This window comes from Electrophorus electricus, chromosome 7 (genome assembly GCF_041902795.1).
Source record: "Electrophorus electricus isolate QZ-2024a chromosome 7, ASM4190279v1, whole genome shotgun sequence".
Classification (NCBI taxonomy): Eukaryota; Metazoa; Chordata; class Actinopteri; order Gymnotiformes; family Gymnotidae; genus Electrophorus; species Electrophorus electricus.
This window is the reverse complement of record NC_137503.1, coordinates 23,472,583-23,491,720: the sequence shown is the minus strand read 5'-3', so window position 1 is coordinate 23,491,720 and position 19,138 is coordinate 23,472,583. Positions and strand designations below refer to the sequence as shown.

The 19,138-nt window shown below is 37.1% G+C and overlaps 3 protein-coding genes across 5 annotated transcripts; 2 read left to right on the top strand and 1 right to left on the bottom strand.

Annotated features, from left to right (window-relative positions):
* Positions 1-289: 289 nt before the first annotated feature.
* Positions 290-8,940, top strand: LOC113572274 (AN1-type zinc finger protein 3-like). 2 transcript variants are annotated; one of them, XM_027001689.3, is made up of 6 exons: positions 290-666; positions 3,891-3,931; positions 5,145-5,330; positions 6,865-6,930; positions 7,030-7,182; positions 7,737-8,940. In XM_027001689.3, exons 1-6 carry the CDS (start codon positions 596-598, stop codon positions 7,889-7,891), a joined length of 672 nt encoding a protein of 223 aa, XP_026857490.2. In that variant the 5' UTR covers positions 290-595; the 3' UTR covers positions 7,892-8,940. The 2 variants fall into 2 exon arrangements, with proteins under 2 accessions (XP_026857490.2, XP_081573504.1); XM_081717378.1 differs by lacking the exon at positions 290-666 and adding an exon at positions 683-1,537.
* A 629-nt stretch (positions 8,941-9,569) lies between these two features.
* Positions 9,570-14,213, top strand: LOC113572280 (uncharacterized). Its single transcript, XM_027001698.3, has 5 exons — positions 9,570-10,265; positions 11,585-11,848; positions 12,031-12,060; positions 12,169-12,234; positions 12,541-14,213. Exons 2-5 carry the CDS (start codon positions 11,587-11,589, stop codon positions 13,905-13,907), a joined length of 1,725 nt encoding a protein of 574 aa, XP_026857499.2. The 5' UTR covers positions 9,570-10,265; positions 11,585-11,586; the 3' UTR covers positions 13,908-14,213.
* A 588-nt stretch (positions 14,214-14,801) lies between these two features.
* Positions 14,802-17,004, bottom strand: ypel5 (yippee-like 5). 2 transcript variants are annotated; one of them, XM_027001700.3, is made up of 3 exons: positions 16,851-17,004; positions 16,044-16,188; positions 14,802-15,735 (listed from the first exon to the last, which is right to left on the bottom strand). In XM_027001700.3, exons 2-3 carry the CDS (start codon positions 16,182-16,184, stop codon positions 15,511-15,513), a joined length of 366 nt encoding a protein of 121 aa, XP_026857501.1. In that variant the 5' UTR covers positions 16,185-16,188; positions 16,851-17,004; the 3' UTR covers positions 14,802-15,510. The 2 variants fall into 2 exon arrangements, with proteins under 2 accessions (XP_026857501.1, XP_026857500.1); XM_027001699.3 differs by having other exon boundaries at positions 16,803-16,995.
* Between the last annotated feature and the right edge of the window lie 2,134 nt (positions 17,005-19,138).

Sequence of the window (19,138 nt, the reverse complement as noted above, 5' to 3'; positions counted from 1 at the left end):
TTTGGATATAAATACATACGATGGTTTGCAAATGTTCTCTGAATTGCTCTGCGCACTTTAAATGGGCTACACATCTAGTTATGGAAACTAATGTGGAAGATGCTATTATTGCGTGTAGGGAGACGAAACGAAATTTGTTAATCATTTTCTAAGCTCGGTGGAATTGTTTCTAATATTAATTAATAATATGAAGTGCTATAATATACTTACCTAAGCCAATTAGTTATTTTTATATTTTTATGGCGTTTTGTATAATATGTACATTATAATTATTTCTAACTCCCCTCTTCGTGGAGCACAGTACATGCCGTCCAGCTGATCGCTTTGATTTCGGTACTATTGATTCCCAGGCTGTCTTGTTTCACAAAATTAGTCATATTGGCCGTTTAGCTGTCCTGCGACTGTCCGTATCCGAAGACATTTTTGGATAGGTGAAGACCTAAATGAGAAATCACATTTGCGAAAAGTATTTTTATGGTGTTTTATCGGTACCTAACCTTCTAACAGCAGGCCCCCAAACCGTCCCTGCTCTTACGTAGTAGCTAGCTAGCTAGCTAACGCTATCTTAGTAGCCTAGTTTCAGCACATTAGAGTCATGGAAGATACCGGTAGTGAACGCAGCAAACCACCAAGTGTACCACCTCGATGCCCATGTGGATTTTGGGGGTAAGTAGTTAGTTCTTCACGCTATGTACAGCAAAGTTAGACATTCGGTCTGAAAAGGAGATAAATCGAATTAACCTCCATTGTTATTCTGCCCAGGTGGGGGTTGGGGAAGATGACTAGCTAGCTTTTGAAGTGACAGTGTTGGTTAAGTTGTTTTTTAGAGTGAAATAATTTCTCATGAAGTGTGATCTTAACGGCTAACCCTAGTTAGGTTTAAAGTGAAGGTATTATACGTTGCCGTCGAGAAAAGTGAGTTCTCCAGAGAATGGCTTAAAATTTCGTTGTGTATTATACATGGTAGCTATACTGAGTAAGATGCATAGCTATGGTGTCTTATTATCAGTGCACATTTTGTAAACAAGTGTTTCAATAACCATGTGTTCAGAACAGTCCGTTGGGCTGTCTGACACTAAAATGGTTGTATATGTCCCTTGGCCTTGTTATACAAGGTCGTTTAATTAGGAGTTACATATATACGGATGACTGGTGTGTGCGATAGACTGACATCTAAATAATGTTGCAAAACAGTCCTTTTTTCCCCCCCTGCTTCGTATTGTTTGTTTATTTTTATTTTGTTAGTTGTTTGCTCATACCAGCCTTCAAACAAAGCGACACAAAATTATTTCCTTTTAGAATACAAACTATAAAGAGTGAAATGCCTGGTCTCGTCGTATGTCCGTTGTAGTCCAATGTCCACAGTTGTCTTCAGTCACCTGGGACCTGATGTGTGGTCTTCTCGTGAAGGTCTTCAGATGTTTTGTCAGTTCAAATTTATTGTTCAAACCTATCGTGATAGGCCTACTGGAAAAGTGAAGTATGACTGGATAATCAGCCTTTCTCTGTGGACAAGGACAAATTGTTTAATCCACAAGTTAGTTTTCATTTTAATATATTTTTGCAATGTTAATATTTTTGTACTGTCTGCAATCTTTATCAGTAATTTTATATATTTCTAATATGAACAGACAAACAAGAAAAGGAAAAAAAATCAGATGGGGAAATGTAAAAATCTGTTAATAATAAAAAATATTCTCTGTTTTGGCAGAATTCCCAAGGAATTAGTCTGCTAGTCTCAAGAGCAGTATTCAGGTTTTTAATGTGTGATTTAGGTCTGTCCACCTGTTTTGTCAGTAACACAGTCTTCGTTCTTTACCCTTTACTTTTAATCCTTCCTGTGTTTTGGAAAATTACTGTTCAAATCCTATAAACTCATAATTCAGCCCAGAGATTTTAGCAGTTCACTATTGTAAAATGCTGTAAATGTGGGCTGAGCACTCCTGTTTTTTTTTTTTTTCCGTGCTCTATATCAATGGCTAGGTATTATGTGTATAAGATGGAGATGTCTTTTAAAATATATTTACATCTTTGCAGTGACTGGTTTTTACACAATTTAGGCCAGATCTGCACAAGCATCCAGGTTAAATGTTTAATATTCTCTGTAAGTTAAGACATGTTAAGATCATGAAGCCTAGAAGCCTGATTTCTGTTTACAAGTGCTATGGTAAGTGTTTTTGTCTGTACATTTTCACTTCTCCCCAGCAGTATTTTAATTTGTCCTTTTAGCACAGGCAACATGTTGCAAGTATTGTCATTTGCATCAAGGGTTCACTCCTGATGGTTTTGTCCCTGTGGATATGGCACCCATTTTATTTGCTTTCACAGTGAAACATGGGGCTAAACATGTGACTTTGCTACTTTTATTGTTAAGTCCAAAACTGGACAATTTTTTTATTTATATTCAGTTTAGTTTGGAATAGCTACCATTTTTAGTTGCTGTCACTTTAAACTGCACAAGGTGACCAATTACAAGACCAGTTTCCAAGTTTTCATACTCTTTGAAGTTCTGTACTATTGTATGTGAGTATTGCAAAGTTGGGCTCATTTTGGCATTCAGTCAATGTAATGACCATTAAAACAGTAACAGGTGCCCTGCAAAAACGTAAACATGTTTTCAACCAGTAGCTACAGTAGCAGCATGCCTTTGTTTGTTGTTGTAAAGAAGAATTGTTGCTTGGACTAGTAACAAGTAATCAGGTTTACTGGGTGGTCCACCCACTCATTTTTCTTTTAGAAGAAACTCTTTAGACCTATATTTCAAACTGTTCAGGTTTGTCCAGATTTAGTGATCTTGCAAAACAGACAGGATTCCATAGTTCTAATTTTTAGAATACAAAGCACTTCTGTAAGTCAGTCTGGACTAGAGTGTCTGCCATATGCTGTAAATGTAATTTTTACATTGTGGTGCTGAATGTGATAATACATCAGAAGTGGTGGACATCTTGAAGATAATTGATGTTCAAGGAGTGTAAAGAGATAAAGGCTTAAATGGAAGGTATCAGTGTTCTTGGATATATGGGTATGTGTGTATGTATGTGTGTGGTTGTGTGTGTGTGTGTGTGTGTGTGTGTGTGTGTATGTGTATATATATATATATATATATATGTATGTATATATATATATATATATGTATGTATATATATATATATATATATATATATATATATATATATATATATATATATTTGTTTAATGTGAAGTCATTTTAATGATGCATGATAAGTTATCAAGATATTTTGATTTTCAGAAGAATGCACAATTGGAACTCTTTTCACTTTAAAAAGGCCATAAAAACTACAGTGTATTTTGTTCTAGCATATTGAAAATATACAGGAGAAAAAATGAATGATGCTCCCATAATGAACAATTGAAATGCAGTTTCAATTGCACAGTTTGTTTACAGGTTTTCTATAATTGATCAGATTTTTTTTAAATATGAAATGCAGTTGGTCAGTGTTCTAGAGGTACTCATGAAACCTGCAGTATGTGCAGCAAATCAAGCATACATTATCATTGTTACAATGAATCACTGGACTCATGCACTTATTACTTATGTTTTAATTGTGACCCTTTTATGATATTAAATTATATCAATTTTACAATGTCAAATTATGGTCCATTTCTAATATATTAATCCATAGCAAAATTAAACTGTTAATTATGAAGCCATATGAATTATACGTTTGATTCACAACATCTTTTCTTTCATTCTTTCTTTTCTTACCCTTTCTTCCATCTTTCTTAATTGGGATAATTCAGCAATATTAATGGGATAATTGGATGTTTCATAAGTGATCAGAACACCTTCTGCCTTGAGTTTAATGGAAGCTATCTTAAAATAGTGTCTCTCTGGGTGAATCTGTCTTTGATTTCTTGTCTTTGCATAGATCTACCAAAACCATGAACCTGTGCTCCAAATGCTTTGCTGGTAAGTTTCCTAATGTAGTATACATCTCTTTTCAAATGGCTGATGAAACCATGTAAGAGAGATGTTCCATGTAATGATGGAACATAACATGTACATAATATTCTTTGTTTTTGGATAAAGACATATAGCTGTTTCTCTGTGACTGTCTAATCTACAGATGTCAGACTAGTAGCCTGAGAGGCTTTGCTGACTTTGTTCACACAGCAGGTAAAAACGGTCCAAAAACGGTGATGTTTCACATTTGATGAATAACAGTAAGGGAGGATTTCAATGGCAGGGTAGTGAAGTATCAGACCTCAAACACTGAAGTAGCTGGCATGTCTCCACAGAGACCAATCAGTACAATCTTGGCCCTCTTTCGCCTCCTCGCTTTAATGATGATGTGTTTCTGAATTTGCATCTGGTCTCCACTGCAGATTAACATGAACATTAACTTTAGGTTAGTAGCTATTACTGTTGACTCCATTTTGATTGTTTACTTCTCGATGAGCTTACCATGTAAAGCATTATTCTTTTGCACATGTGGTTCAGTTTAGGATTCAGTCAGAAAATCAAATTGGTGCCTCTCTTACTTGTTGTGTAAACATATCCAATGTCTTGGAAGGCCACAGCATCAGAAAGTTTAGGGTTATCCTTGCACTAAAACATTTAGTGCAGGTAATCAAGAACTACAAAACTCTTATGTGGCCAAGGAGTGTTGGAGCTGTTATAATAATCAAGGAGATGTGACAATGGGAGGAGGTCAAATGCACTACAGTTCCTCTAACAGCAACAATTTTTTGGTACTGCAGTGGCCCTCAGACTCTGGAACCCTTTCCACCTTCTTTTTTGCTCTCCTTGATCACACCAGTGTTGGATCCAAAAAACATAGTAATAGCACTTGCTAGTTGGTCTCTCAAGGAGCTGACAGTAGGGCTCACATTGGGTGAACTGTAATATGCCTCATGAATTGAATTCACCTGCAATCCTGTGTCGCTGTAGGAAGATGAGTACCCTTAAAAAAAATATTTTTTAAAACCAATGATGTACCTGAGCTGTTTGAGTGTAAGGTACAGGGAGATTTGGGCGGTTATGGTTTTGGTGTTGGGGCAGGTGTAGAGATTAGGTGGTTAGTGTGTGTGAGGATCATTCTATCATGCAGTTCTGTAAATAAGGGAATGAGTATTTTCTGGTTTGCCAGGTACATGTCCTCTTAACAGTGTTCAACTTGCAGACATTCAGAAGAAACAGCCAGATGTTGACTGTTCCTCAAAGCCCAATCCAGCATCTGGAAGTATCCAGTCTTCTGTCCATAATAATGAGGCCAGCAGCAGCAGCAGTACAAGCCAGGCTTTACTGGCATTATCCACAAGCCCAGAGGAGTCCATAGCTAAGGAGGCAAACCTCACCTCACAGGAAGGTAAAGTCTGGCCCCACCTACTCCACACTTTTTCTGATTCCAGCTCCAATATTTAAAAAAGATAAAAAAAATTTATACAATGTGTGTATACATACACACACATATATACACACTTTTTATTTTTATATATATATATATATGTATATGTATATATATATATATGTATATATATATATATGTATATATATATATATGTATATATATATATATATATATATATATATATATATATATATATATATATATATATATGTGTATATATATATATATGTATATGTATATATATGTATGCGCATTAAAAATCTTAGAGTTCAGTTGACCTCAGTGCAATTGATGATACATTTAATAAATGAATTTCAACAGTGATTGATACAGTAGCAGTTGCATGATAAATTCCATAAAATAAAAATGAATTCACTTTGTCATATTAAAGTAATAAAATTGTAATGTTTCTGATGTCTTGCATGTAAAAGTACACCTAAATGCATAAATCTAAATGTAGTAACCTATAGGTCTGTGATTGTCAAATTAATGTAACATGCATGTGTGACATACACAATTAATTTGAGTAGGATTGGATTTCATTTATATTTAGGGGATGTATTTAAATAACCTTTTTAATTAGCAATTTATACCCTAGAAACTGAATGAATTGTTGGATAATCAGTCTAGAAAGGCATTTACTGTGTGATCAATGCTACAGTATAACTTTCAAATATTTCCAAGTCAACTGTGTTGCATGCTTGCATTTTTTGTGTATCACATTAGCACAGTTGTCAGTTTGTGTCTTCGGGTTGCTGACTAACTTTAATATTCCCAGACCTTGCAAACATACTCGCAGTTAATTTGTTTTACAATGATGCCTAACCGTTTACTTTCAGTCCAGGTTTGGATAGAAATTTTTCCTTTGCATTTGCACCTTAAGCTTGATTGTCACAGCAAATGATCAAAACTGTGAAACAGGGAGAGAGAGAAAAGAAGATAATTCTTCAGCAGAAGACAAACCATAACCAACTATCAACATATCAATATTATAGGCTCATTTGGGATTTTAAAGTAAATCTCTACCGAACACGATAAGTTGCTTTTGGTCAGGAAATTGCAGCTGATTGGTCCTAGAGCTATTTTATAATTTGTAAATAGGAATGTATAGGAAATTCAAAACTGTTTACAATAGCATGTGTTCCAGGAATTTGGATTCAGAATGACAGTCATTAATGTTTAAGTGCTCACTGAGATTTACTGAGATTTTTAATTGTGCTCTAAACAAGCAAACCATTTAAACGTTACAGCTTTGAAACTTTCATACTGGTTAGATCTGTTCATTTGTATTCAGGGTCCATGCTTTTTGTGGAAGTGCAGATTAAAAATGGGTTATCACTCCACCATCTTTTACTCACCAATCTTAATATAACTGAAATACTCAAAAAAAGATGTACTGCTTTTCTTAACCGCTTTTTTTTTGTGTGTGTGTGTGGGGAGAGGGGGTTCAGCATAAGTTCTCTCCCTCATATGCACTCTGGTTTCTGTCCAGGAGGTCTGTGCACAGACACATCCAACAACACTCTCAGTACCTCTGCAAAACGGCCCTGTGACTCAGGTACCACCAGAGCGAAAAGACTTTTTTTTTTTTTTAGCAGAACCTTGGTTTTTACTCTTGACTGACTTCTCCTCCTTTTGACTGACTTCATCTCTGAAGTTGAGGAGTCAGTAAGGAAGAAGGCTCGAGTTGACAGCAGTCCTTCACCAGAGGAGCCACCAGGAGAGCCAAAGCAGAGGACTCGCCGCCGCTGCTACCGCTGTCAGAGCAAACTCGAGCTGGTGCAGCAGGAGCTGGGTTCCTGCCGCTGTGGTCTGTACACAATACACCACCTCAATCTCTCAGAAATGCCACCTGAAACACTACCTCCACTCTCTAAGGCCTAGTCCACGCTAGCCCTAACATGGGTAAATTTGATAAATGCACTTGAGCAGCAATGGTGGGGCTTGAACCAGCAACTTTCCAATTACAAGTCAAGTATCTTAACCACTGAGCTACCACTGCCACAATACAATAACACATCTGTTTTCATATGTTTTGCCTATTCCTCCGAAATAAAATGGCTATTTCCACCTCTGAATCTTATCTTTTCAAATCCACTCTCCAATGTTGATAATTGTTAAAAGGCACCTTCCATATTGTAGTGTTCCAGTTTCCCCATGTTAGTGTGGACTAGGCCTCAAATACATAAGGTCATACTGACAAACATCACCTCAACCCGATACATCAAACCTCTTCCATTTTCAAATGCACTACCTCAACCACCACCTCCACTTTTCATAGACACCAGCTCAAGCACATTCCTGGCCTGCTTTTTTCCCCAAATGGTAATAGTTCCTGCTCTGCTTTTTTTTAAACTCCTGCAGGATATGTTTTCTGCATGCGCCATCGTCTACCTGAGCAGCACGACTGCATGTTTGATCACCAGGGCCGCGGGCGGCAGGAGGCTGTGAGGAACATGGTAAAGCTGGAGCGTAAGGTGGGCCGCTCATGCCAGCGCATCGGGGAGGAGTGTTCCTGAAATACAGACAGTTGCCCTCACTGGGGGGGAGGGACACTGCAAGGGGCGGGGTGAGGAACTGGGGGCAATGAGCCTTGCTTCACAGTAAAAGGCTAAAGCCTGATCTGAACACGTCCTGATTCATGTGCAGGGAAATTGAGGGTTTGGTATTGAAAAGGCCACAAACACTCAGCAATATGACTGCAGGTGCAGCTGCCCAGATCTTGGCTGCACTCATTGTTAATTGCTAGAATATCAGGGAGGGTTTGGTCTGTTCACTCCTGGTTCTCTGCACTGAATTGAGGCTGAACTGAAGCAACCAGAGCCTGGGAGCATGATCAAGGCTGGGTGTTCACTCTTCAAGAGGGTGGAGGGGCTGGCCACAAGCCTCCTCCCTCTCCTCAGCTCCAACCTCTTCAAGGTCATTTAGTGAAAGTGCATCGAGTGTGCGTGCGTAAAGGCACGTGTGCGTGTGTTACTTAAGGGGGTTTTGTTGTATGTTTGTTTTCTGATAGTGGATAACATGGTGGGCTTCAGGAAGAGATTGAAATGTTTACTATACAAACTGGACTCACTGTCAAGTGTGACTTCTATCTACACCTGTATGTTTTCGAAAGTTGTCCGTTCACGTTAGACTGCACAGACTAAAGTTTATTGGACAAGTTATTCCAACTATCATGTGCTTACTGGCCCAAATTTATCTGCTTCTGGTCTGAATTTCATAAGGTGGCAATATTAAAGCTCCTACAGGCAACCAAGAATAAATGGGTTTGGATTAGAATAAAAATTCTGGGGGTCGTGAGTTATTTTCAAATTATGACTTTTTTTTCCTCCCTCCCACCCCCCCAAAGCAAGCTTTTATTTCTGCCTGGGAAGTAAAATTAAATGGAAATGAATAGTATACTGTATCTTAATCTTTTATTGAATTATATTTGTTTTACTTGTGTATAGAGGTGTTTAGTTTGAGTAATTTCTGTATTTATTTCTACATTTGCTTTTTCCACTCTTCAGTTTGCTTTCACTCTGGTTCTATAAGAATGAATGAATAAATATGACATGAATAATAGTGATGTGATGTTTCTTTTTTTCTTATGTCTTTGTAACTCACTTGCACTTATTTTGCAGGCTGATTTATTCTCTTTAAGGGGGAGTGGTCTGTAGGAGTGGTCCTCAGTATCGATGAGGCTGTGGGTCCATGTCCAACATGTCACATAATGTATAATTGTTCTGAATTATGAGCTGATATTTTGACTTCTGGTATCTGTGTAGTGCACCTGACTAGTATAGATGGCATTTTCATTGGTTGAATATCTGCACATCAAGTACAGACTAGTTCATTAGAAACTTGGGCCCAATTTACACTTGGCATGAGTCTCAAGTGCTCTCATCACCAATGGTAAGATAATTGTAAACAGGATCATATGTGTCTCAGAGACTCTGTGATCTGATCACTCAAACCACATTGTGGTGTTCAGGGATACACAAGACCACATTAGATTTTTAGAGTAAACGCCCATGTCAAAGGACCACCCTAAGGAGAAACATACTTCTGGAGCATTTTTGTGGCACCAGCAAGCCCCAATACCATGGCTACTTGAAATTGCATACTGTGTATTGACACTTAACAGTAGTATACTGTCACACAACACCTCGGAGTGGTAGAATTTAGAGGGAGACTACTAGCTTTGTAGCAACATTAAAAAAAAAATGTACCTTTCAGAGAAACAATAGACAGTTTTCATAGGTTTAGCATGACATCTGAACACGCATGCCACAGTCGAGACGTGCACAGGAACATGTGTAACGGGCACTATTTTATTTTTTCCATGAAGTTTTCTACAAAATCTAACATTACATGGAGATCAACACTTGGTTCTGTTTCGACGCCGGTATGTGGTATATTTAAAAGCAAACTTATGCAGTCTACGATTCACAGCGATAAATGCAGATTCGCTCATTTTCACATAGCTAATATAAAGCACAAACAGGTATAGATCCCAAGGGTCTAAGCTCCATGACTACAATACAAATATTTGCTTCTATTGTCATGTTTCTCAAACACATATGTTAATGCAGTCTCAGTCAACCAATGTAATGTATTTCGGATAAGCGTTTGCATGATAACAACTCTGGGCTATCAGACTATAACACATTTTAGCAGAGATTATTTTTCTATTGTGCCACCTTTCAAAAATGGAGGAAGTAACCTTTGTATCACCGAGATGATGGGTAAAGCAGTGTTTTGCATAGTTGTATTAGACCAACAAGAAAGCACCGAAGAGAACGCAAGCCTCAATCAGTTGAAGTTGTAGCCTTGCAATAGTTCCGGGAATCGAAACGGAACAGTCAGCGCAGTAGACTGGCACCAGAAGAACCGTAAGTGATCATTTAGAAGGTAAGGCATTTAAAGAATCATATTGTAAGATGTTATCAGTAATATGAATCAAATTAACGTACGCATTAAAGTATGATAGTGGATTATCCCTCATTTAAATTAAAAGATTTAGGGAACGTTGGCAGATAGCTAACAGACTAAGCAAGGATCCTGAATAAAGTTGTACAACACAACTAGCTTGCTAGCTAATGGTTTCTTTGAGCTCCAAAGTGGCGTCTGTTTTCCCATATCATTCAGTGTTAATAAAATGTGAAAGATTGATGTGGGGTTTTTTGTACTCTTCATTAGTTTACCTTAGTTCCTAATGTATATTCTCGTGAGATCCCGGAATAGCTAACTTTATCTAGTTATCTAGCTAGTTTAGCAGTTCAGCTAGTCTAGCTATCTTAACTGATAGCGATAACGAGTACTTTAATGTTAGCTACCTTATGGTAACCACCACTGTATATTTATAGGAATAATGGTAAAGTAAAAAGACAAATATGCGTTTCGATTTAAAGTTGAAATGTTTGGTGTTTCCTAAAGACTTCACTTTATAGCTTGTTGGATCTTCGCAACTAAATGTTTCGCGGTTATTCCGTTACAAAGCGATTAGTTCTTTTTATTGAAGGCGGGACTTCCTGTGGTACAGCTGCCAAGTTGAACGTTACGAGCTTGACCATTAATTTTTTAGTGACCGGTCTCCTCATATTATAATGACACAGTATTACGTATGGTGGTGGTGGAAAAGCTGTTTTGTAATGTGGTTGTGTGTAACTTAAATCCATACGCTGGGATGCGATGTGTGTAGGTGGAGAAAAAATGTTTTCACTTTTATTTCGCTTATATTCAAATATAGGGGGCATAAAGTGAAAATAAAAGTATACACTTGACTTAATGAGGGCAAGTAAGTTTCAAAGAATGTTTCAGGAACATCACCATAATATAATAGGCCCGTGTGAAGAAATTAGTTGGATACATGTTGCTGGGGGTAGGGTTTATGTAAATTGCAATTTACAATAGATTTTTTTTTTTAATTTGGCAAGTTAGACACTGATGATGGAACTTAATAAAGAGGTAATTGAGTACTAGATATTAAAATGAATCAGATATAGTATCCCTACTTGATAAATCTGAATTCTGAATGTTAGCTAGTGACTGTGGTATATAAAGCATTGTTGGTATAGTAATTTAAAAATCCCTCAATCATAATACTGATTCTTAAAAGATCCATATGGGATAATAAGCAGTGAATTTTGATTTTGTTATATACTCTGAAGTGATAGTTAACTTGTGATGCTTTTGCTTGTGTTCTAACACATTTGTTTTTATTCTTTCAGGCATGACAGAATCCACAAACAGAAAAACTTTTCTGGATAACAATCAGGTTAAAATTATAAACAAGCTGAGAGATGTGGATGCTATGGTTAACTACATGAAGGAGAAAAATGTTTATACTCCACAACTGGCAAATACAATTATTGCCAAGAATACCAGAGAAAATCAAGTTCGAACAGCTCTGGAATGTCTGAATTGTTCAAAGCATTATGACTTAATGTTTAAATGGCTAGAGGAAAATGAGTCTGGTTTAATGGAAGATTTAGGTAAGCATGTTTGTCTCTGTCACCATAGTGCTATTCTTAATATTCTCCATTACAGTAGCATTTTTTCATTAGGATGTATAAAGCAGAAGATAAATCTTGATATATATCTTATTAATGCCATCAACATTTATTTCAGTGAGCAATAATTGTTATATTGAGCGTTTTGTGTTTACTTTATACAGATTGGACCTCATACCATGAAGGACCAGAGAGTAAGTTACAGTAATATTGGTTTTATACTTTGTCTGTTTAAATGGTATTGAGGCACATATGTTTGTGATTTAATTTTTTAAATCTCTTTCCCTCTCCTGTACATCTAGGAAAGAGGCCCAAAATCCAGGAAGAAGCTGTGACTGAAACAGACAGTTGTGTCAGTAAAACATTTGGTAAGCCTGTTATTTGTGTAAGACTTGGAATAAATCATTACATGTTTTTTGTTTTGAACATTGTAAATACCAGTTAATAGTTGGTAATTTATAAAGAGTAATTTATTAATAAAATAACATCGAATGTTTTAGAAACATTCTAAAATGTGATAAGAATTCATTTAATATAGTTACATACCAGTCCACAATTTTTAAAAAAAATTGACATCTTGAGGAAATGAATGGTCTTTCAAAATTACTTGCACCTGAAAATGCCCCAAATAAACATGCAATTTACCAGCCATGCTTTATCCAAATCTTAAACAGATCTCAAGACCACCTCCACTTTTGCCAAATTGGAAGAATGGGTCTCCAACAATGAAAATCTGATCCAAAACTTGGAAAGTAAACTTTCTACAACTGAAATGAAAAATTTGGAAAAAAACCTAAAAAATAAGAGATTAAAGAAAAGTTTATGTTTTAATACTGAAGATGTAAGGAAGATTACGAGCAACAGAAAACTTGAATTGTTTCTTGCTTGCAATACAAATGCTACATTTCCTGATCTTGCAATACAGCTTTTCTTTGAGAACGACTTAAGATGTGTCTCGCCAGCAAATGATTCCTTGATTGAGAAAGATATGGAAGGCTGCACTGATGATTACAAGAAGAGTGTCAAACATGCAGACAGTGGATATGAATACAGATGTAGTTCAAGTGATATTAGCAATACATCTCTTCACAGCAAACATTTACCACAAAATGTGAACCTGATAAGGTCTGAAGACACGTGCATGAAAAACAAAGAGCACTTTGATAAGCTACCTGTATCTGAACCAAAATTTCAGGGTGGAGAGTCAAACATAAGAGAGCAAAAACAAGACCTCCATGGTGCCTATTGCCAAAGAGAACTTGATACTGAACAGCCAGCAGCGTTAGAGGGCACCATGGACAAAGATGACGCACACCTAGAGAAACCTGTGGACATACAGAATACTGTGGGTGAACAAAACATGCAGTTTGACAACAACATGGTCAACATTGGGCCAAAGGGCCCAAATATTTGTACCCAGGGGAGACGTGAACTTCAGCTCACAGATACACCAGAACTTGAGATGGGTCTTAATGCATCGGTAGAATCAGAGCAGATGATGCCACATATCGAAGGCAAAGTCAGATTCTGTAGTACACCATTAAATAGTTCAAAACAAATAGCACAAAAAATCCAGACAAGACAACCTCAGCACCAAAGAAGAATTGACAAAGCAAAAAATAAAAAGGATCTGCTCCATAACTGGGCAAAGAAAAAATGCAGCAATGAAAAATTAAAAAATCCTCTTGACTGTATCTCAATTATAAACAAAGCAGAACATAGTGTGTACCCAATTTTTGTTGCAGACACCATCATGGTGTATAAGAACCCACAGTCTGATGAAAGACAAATAATTTTTGTCAGTGATGAAAATAAAAAGGTTCTTCCAAAAGCCATTAAAACCTTTCTTAATTATCAGATGTGGGTGTGTGGCATTAAAAAAACAATACTCATAAAAAAAGTGAAAGATGAGGAACAAGAACAAGAGATTAATTATGAACAGTTTGATCAGATTGTAGATCTGTGCCAAAGGTTTATTTTGGAAGCCTTTCTCCCTGCTTTTGCAGTATTCAAAAAGCTTCAGAAAAAAAGCAAACTGTAATCTTTCATTTCTCAAGGTTAAAGAGGGACCTTCCACCCAGTAAATATCTGTAATCATGTTAACTGACTTACCATATTAACTTAATCCTTCAGATTGAAAAATGGAATTTCTAAGATGTGGGAGTTTTTTCTGTCCTTTTGTTTCTGTATTCTTGTCTTTTCTTTCCATATTCTATTCTATCATTGTGTAATAAGTCTTAGTAATCCCTTCTAATAAACATCTACAATTCCCTTGGAAATGCATGTATTGTCTCTGGATATTGGCTCAATGTATTTGTAGTCAAATTAATAAAATGCTCTTATGGAATTATTTTTCTCCTAATATTTTGTGATAATTTAGGAAGCAGCTTTGTTTATATGGGTTGTTATAGATGCACATCTGGTTTTATACAATACCAGGAACTAATCCCTCTACCCCACATACTTAATCTAACGGAAAAAGTTAGTGTTTTGTTCAGTGCTCTTAAAGCAAGGTAGTTGTAAAATAGGTAGCCCATCATCTACAGATCTTAGAGGCTAGGCTACCTAGCAAAATAGCCTACATACCATCAAACAGGTTAGGTTGCTGTACTGGTTGAACTAGTACATTAAGCTTCTGACATGATACCTTTAGCTATCTAGCCAAGAGTCCTGCTTTGTGGTATAGCCTTCAGCTCTGTAGTTTGACCCAAAATCTCCTGCAATGAAAGTTAATATTCAGTGATAACTGGAGTGGACTCACAAGGATAACAGACTTACTTTTGTATTTGTGTTTAACAAGGTAAATTAAAATTAATAACAGATTTATAATATATAATAGTGTTCAGATGTTTACCACTGACCATTTTCAATTTCTGTAATGACAGTTTTTCAGAGACCACCAGTATGTTGTTACATTTAAGACTTTAAAACAATGTAATGCTCAAGCAAGACCATTCACTTTATTAAGAATAAATGAACACAGGGTCACATGTTCTATGCCTTATTAAGAGAAAAAAATAGGAATAACAAGTTTCTCAACTAAAAACAAGAACTCCAAGAGAAGGAATAATGCTAATTAAAATGGTGTTGCACTGAATATAATAACACAGGCAATGAATAATTCTTACTATCCACAAGATTCACAGCGATGGGTATAAACAGCCAGGGAATGCTAACTCCATACCTGCCCCCTCTTTTTAGGGCTGGATAGTATATCGCTGTGACAGGATGGAATCGAGATGCCCATTTACTGGTCCAGGTGACAGTGGAATCAGGCTTGTTCACTGGTCTGGTGGTCCAGTATCTTTGACAATTTGTCATCTTACTTTTCTGAACTAGAAAATGCATCCCTCAATATACATAAACTTTACTAAAGCTGATGATAATTGGCTCAAGATCCATTTAGAAGCATAGAATCAAGGGCATGCCAACAAATATTGCTGACAGTGGCACCGATGTCATCAAGCCATAGAGGGGCTGCTGGTTTTGTTTTTGTTTTTTTGTTTTTTGTCTTTTTTTTTTTTTTATCAGTCTCTAAGCAAGGCTGGACCTGCTTATGAGAAGCGGATACGTTGTTCAGATCAGTGATGGACGCGGTGATGCTGAGATGAGCAGTGTGGGGAGCGCAGGGTTTGACCTGAACCTCAGGAGGCATCTGACGGAACATGTTCCTCAAAACCCTCGCTCTCTCTGACCAGCGCTCTCTCCAGGATGACACGCCCTTCTTTGTAGCGCTGACTGTCTTCTGTGGCGAACTCATAGATCCAGCCTAGCTTGCTGTTGCAGTTCTTGCAGCTGACATCTCGTACCATGTGTCTCCCAGTCAGCATTACTCGGTCCTGCACCTCGCTGTACTGCAGGTTCACCACCTGGAAACAAACAAACAAAAAAAAAAAACTTCTGTGGAAGCAAGCATCATCAGCACACAAGACCAGTGACCATTGGTCACCATGTAAAAGTATCACTGTCCTTACTGAGACATGCCATATCAGGTGTCACCATGTGGAAAGGGGTTTTTGTTTTATTGTGAGACTCTGAAAGGGGCATTGATCAAAAATTATGGCTTAAATGCATAAAAGGTTCTACCTAATGATAAACCCTCTTAATGACAAAAAAGCACAGTCAGAACTGACAGTGACAAGACGCTGCATGCACAGGAGCTTAGTCAGAATGTTACCTTGTTAAAGAGAAAGGCACGGCCTGTTGCTCCAGTGAAGCGTGTGGAGATGAGTTCTGAGCGGTTGGTCAGAATCGTGTCACAGTTGGCACAAGAGAAGAGGCGTGTGCCTCCAATGTGGTCGAGGAAAATACGTCCCATTGCACTGCCAACCCAAAAAATAAAATAAATAAATAATTATAAATTACTATAGAGACTTTGTAGAGAATTCACAGCACTTGATGTAATAAGACATTTAGAAATTATGACATTTATATAAATATAAACTACTTAGGCTAGATACTTAATGAACACTTGCATCAGAACAAAAGGTCACATTATCTTATCATTATCACATTAACTTTTCCCCTTGTTTGGTGTCAATAACCAGTTTAAGTGTATTGCTAAAATGCCAAGTGGACATGTGCTCTTTTGTACCACCCTTGTATCCACGATTATGTCATGCTAGCTATCTGCATACACGGAGAGCTAGCTAGGACACCTAAACAGAGGAAACAAAAAACGTCATTTTCTAGCTACAAGGCCGAACTCAAAATAAACGATGGCTAGCTAAATAGCTAATTAATTAGCTAGTCGCAGTGAATTGCTTGACACCATCATAAACGAAAAGTAACCATAATGATGACACGGACCAGTTCAAATGGCTAGTACACGTCGAGTCTGATTTAATTAATGATAGAAAATAAAGGAAACAGTTTCCTGCCTGCCTAACAGAAATCTAGCCAGCAAGCTAGCTTTCTATATGTGACGACGTCTCACCGTTTTATTGTTGTGACCCAATCCGTTCGTTTAAAACTGAAATCTTACTTTAGTTTATATGATTTCTTTCACAGATTTGCGTCGATGTCTCTTTTTAACCTTTCTCTGTCAGTCTTTTCCACACTTGTTTCAAACCTGCTAGATCTCTGGGTGCTTTGTTGATATGGACTCCACTCAGCTGTTCAGCAGCTTATGTCAACATCCGGTTTTGAGTCTTCGTCTACGCATGCGCTAGGATTTATGGACCTAGAAACAGCTGATGCGTTGTAAACGAATAAATATTGCAGTTTTATTGTTGTTGCTAATCACATTTAATACCAGAGAATCATTATCAGCTATTTATTGCAGATGAAGGAGACACCTGTTTAAAACGTGAAGCTGTAGCTTCCAAAAGCGTCGATGTCACTGATTTATCATACATAAATATAATCAATAATAGAATACTACAAAGATGTTACAAATATTTAACGAATATAACCATCAGTGTGATGTGTGAAAGTGTTGCTTATTTCAGAAAGCACACTCGATGAAGGCTGATGAATAATTTTGCAGACCTTCTATGGGAAAATAAAAATATATAGGCTATAGGCTCAAAATTCCGTCACCTTTTTAATCTACATGTAGCCTATTACAGCACTGGCATTGACACAATATTTTCTCATATATTTCTGCTAGTTACAGATTCGTTGAATAGATCTTGTGAAACGCATAATTCTGTGAAAACAATTCATCACTGGTCCAAAGTGTTTCGATTAGGTCAACTCTATTGAGACGAATGCAGGCACCAGCAAATAATTTTTCACTTTAATTGCTGCATTGCTATCTCCTGGTAGGTACGCGTGATAGTGCTGTCTCCAGCACTAATGCTGAAAAACCCAGTGGCACACATTTCTAGTAAACTACTCTGTTGAAAGATGTGGTGTAGTACCAGTCTAGTCCACTTTATTGGCTTTGTGGGTAGCGTTCTGAAATCAAGAGAAATAAACAAAACATTTTGTCCTTATCTTTTATTACTTTGATTTACAATTAATGCTTTTTTGTGTACAAAATTAACAAGATAAAAGGACAAAATTATTGAGAAATATCCAGCCTACCTTGTTGTGAAACCTTTGAAAAAGATACCTGCTATCAGTTAATTAGCTGCCATCACCTTTAACTTTGCCTTATTCTTCAACTGTTAGTACATTTACAGTACTTGGCAGATGCTCTTATCCAGATCAACTTTAAAAAAAAGTGCTTTGTCATTTACTTATAGAATGTATCCTAGCCAGTACAGTAGGTTAGAGTTCAAGATACCATTGAACTAGAAGCTGTTGAAATACAGGAATCAATGCTGATGCCTAGAAGTGCAAAACATATATAAACTTTCTCAGACAACAATAAGTGTAATAAATAATACCCTACAATAAATACTAGAGTTTCAGTTACTAGACATAGGTGCAGAATTAGTGGTCATTTAAATATTCCACAAATAAATGGGTCTTCAGTCTGCATTTGAAGATTGCAAGAGACTCTGCTGTCCAGACAGCCAGAGGAAATACGTTCCACAATCTGGGAGACAGGAAAGAGAGTAGTCTTGATGTTTGTCTTCCACGAGACTCGAAGCATGGTGTTTCAAGCCGAGCCATACTTGAGGTTTGGAGTACCTGAATTATGGAATGGGCATGTATGGACATCATATACAGAGGGGCTGGTCCATTTTTGGCTTTGTAGGCGAGCATCAAGGCTTTAAATCTGATGCGGGCAGCTACTTGAAGCCAATGAAGGGTACACAGCAGTAGAGTGACGTGTGAAGCTCAGTTTTACTGGGGTTGAGCGTCACATGGTGGACTGTCATCCATGACTCAATGTCAGTCCAGCATGCTGAGATATGTCTGGAAACATGTGTGTCAGAAGGTTGGAAAGAAAGAATTAATTAGGTGTCGTCAGCATAGCAGCGGTAGGAGAGGACATTAGAAGATATATTGCCAAGAGAACGAGTATACATTTATATTTAGCATTTACATTTGGCAGACACTCTTATCCACAGTGACTTACCATTTTCAATCATGTTACAGAGGCAGGGGTAGTGTTAATAAGGAATCTTATTGGTATGGGATAGAGCATTTGCCCATACAGGGACTGTCCACAGTGAATAGTGGTTGGTATATTGTTACTTATTCTGTGGTTACTTATTCTGTCAAGATTCTTGTTTTGATTTTTGAATTTGTCCGGCTCAGTAGGCAAAAGAGGAGTCGAATGCAGGTATAGACTATAAGTTTTAATATAACAAGCAAAGGGGAGATCCAGAGGCAAAGTAAAATTCAAAACCAGGCTTAGAGAAAAACATGCAGACA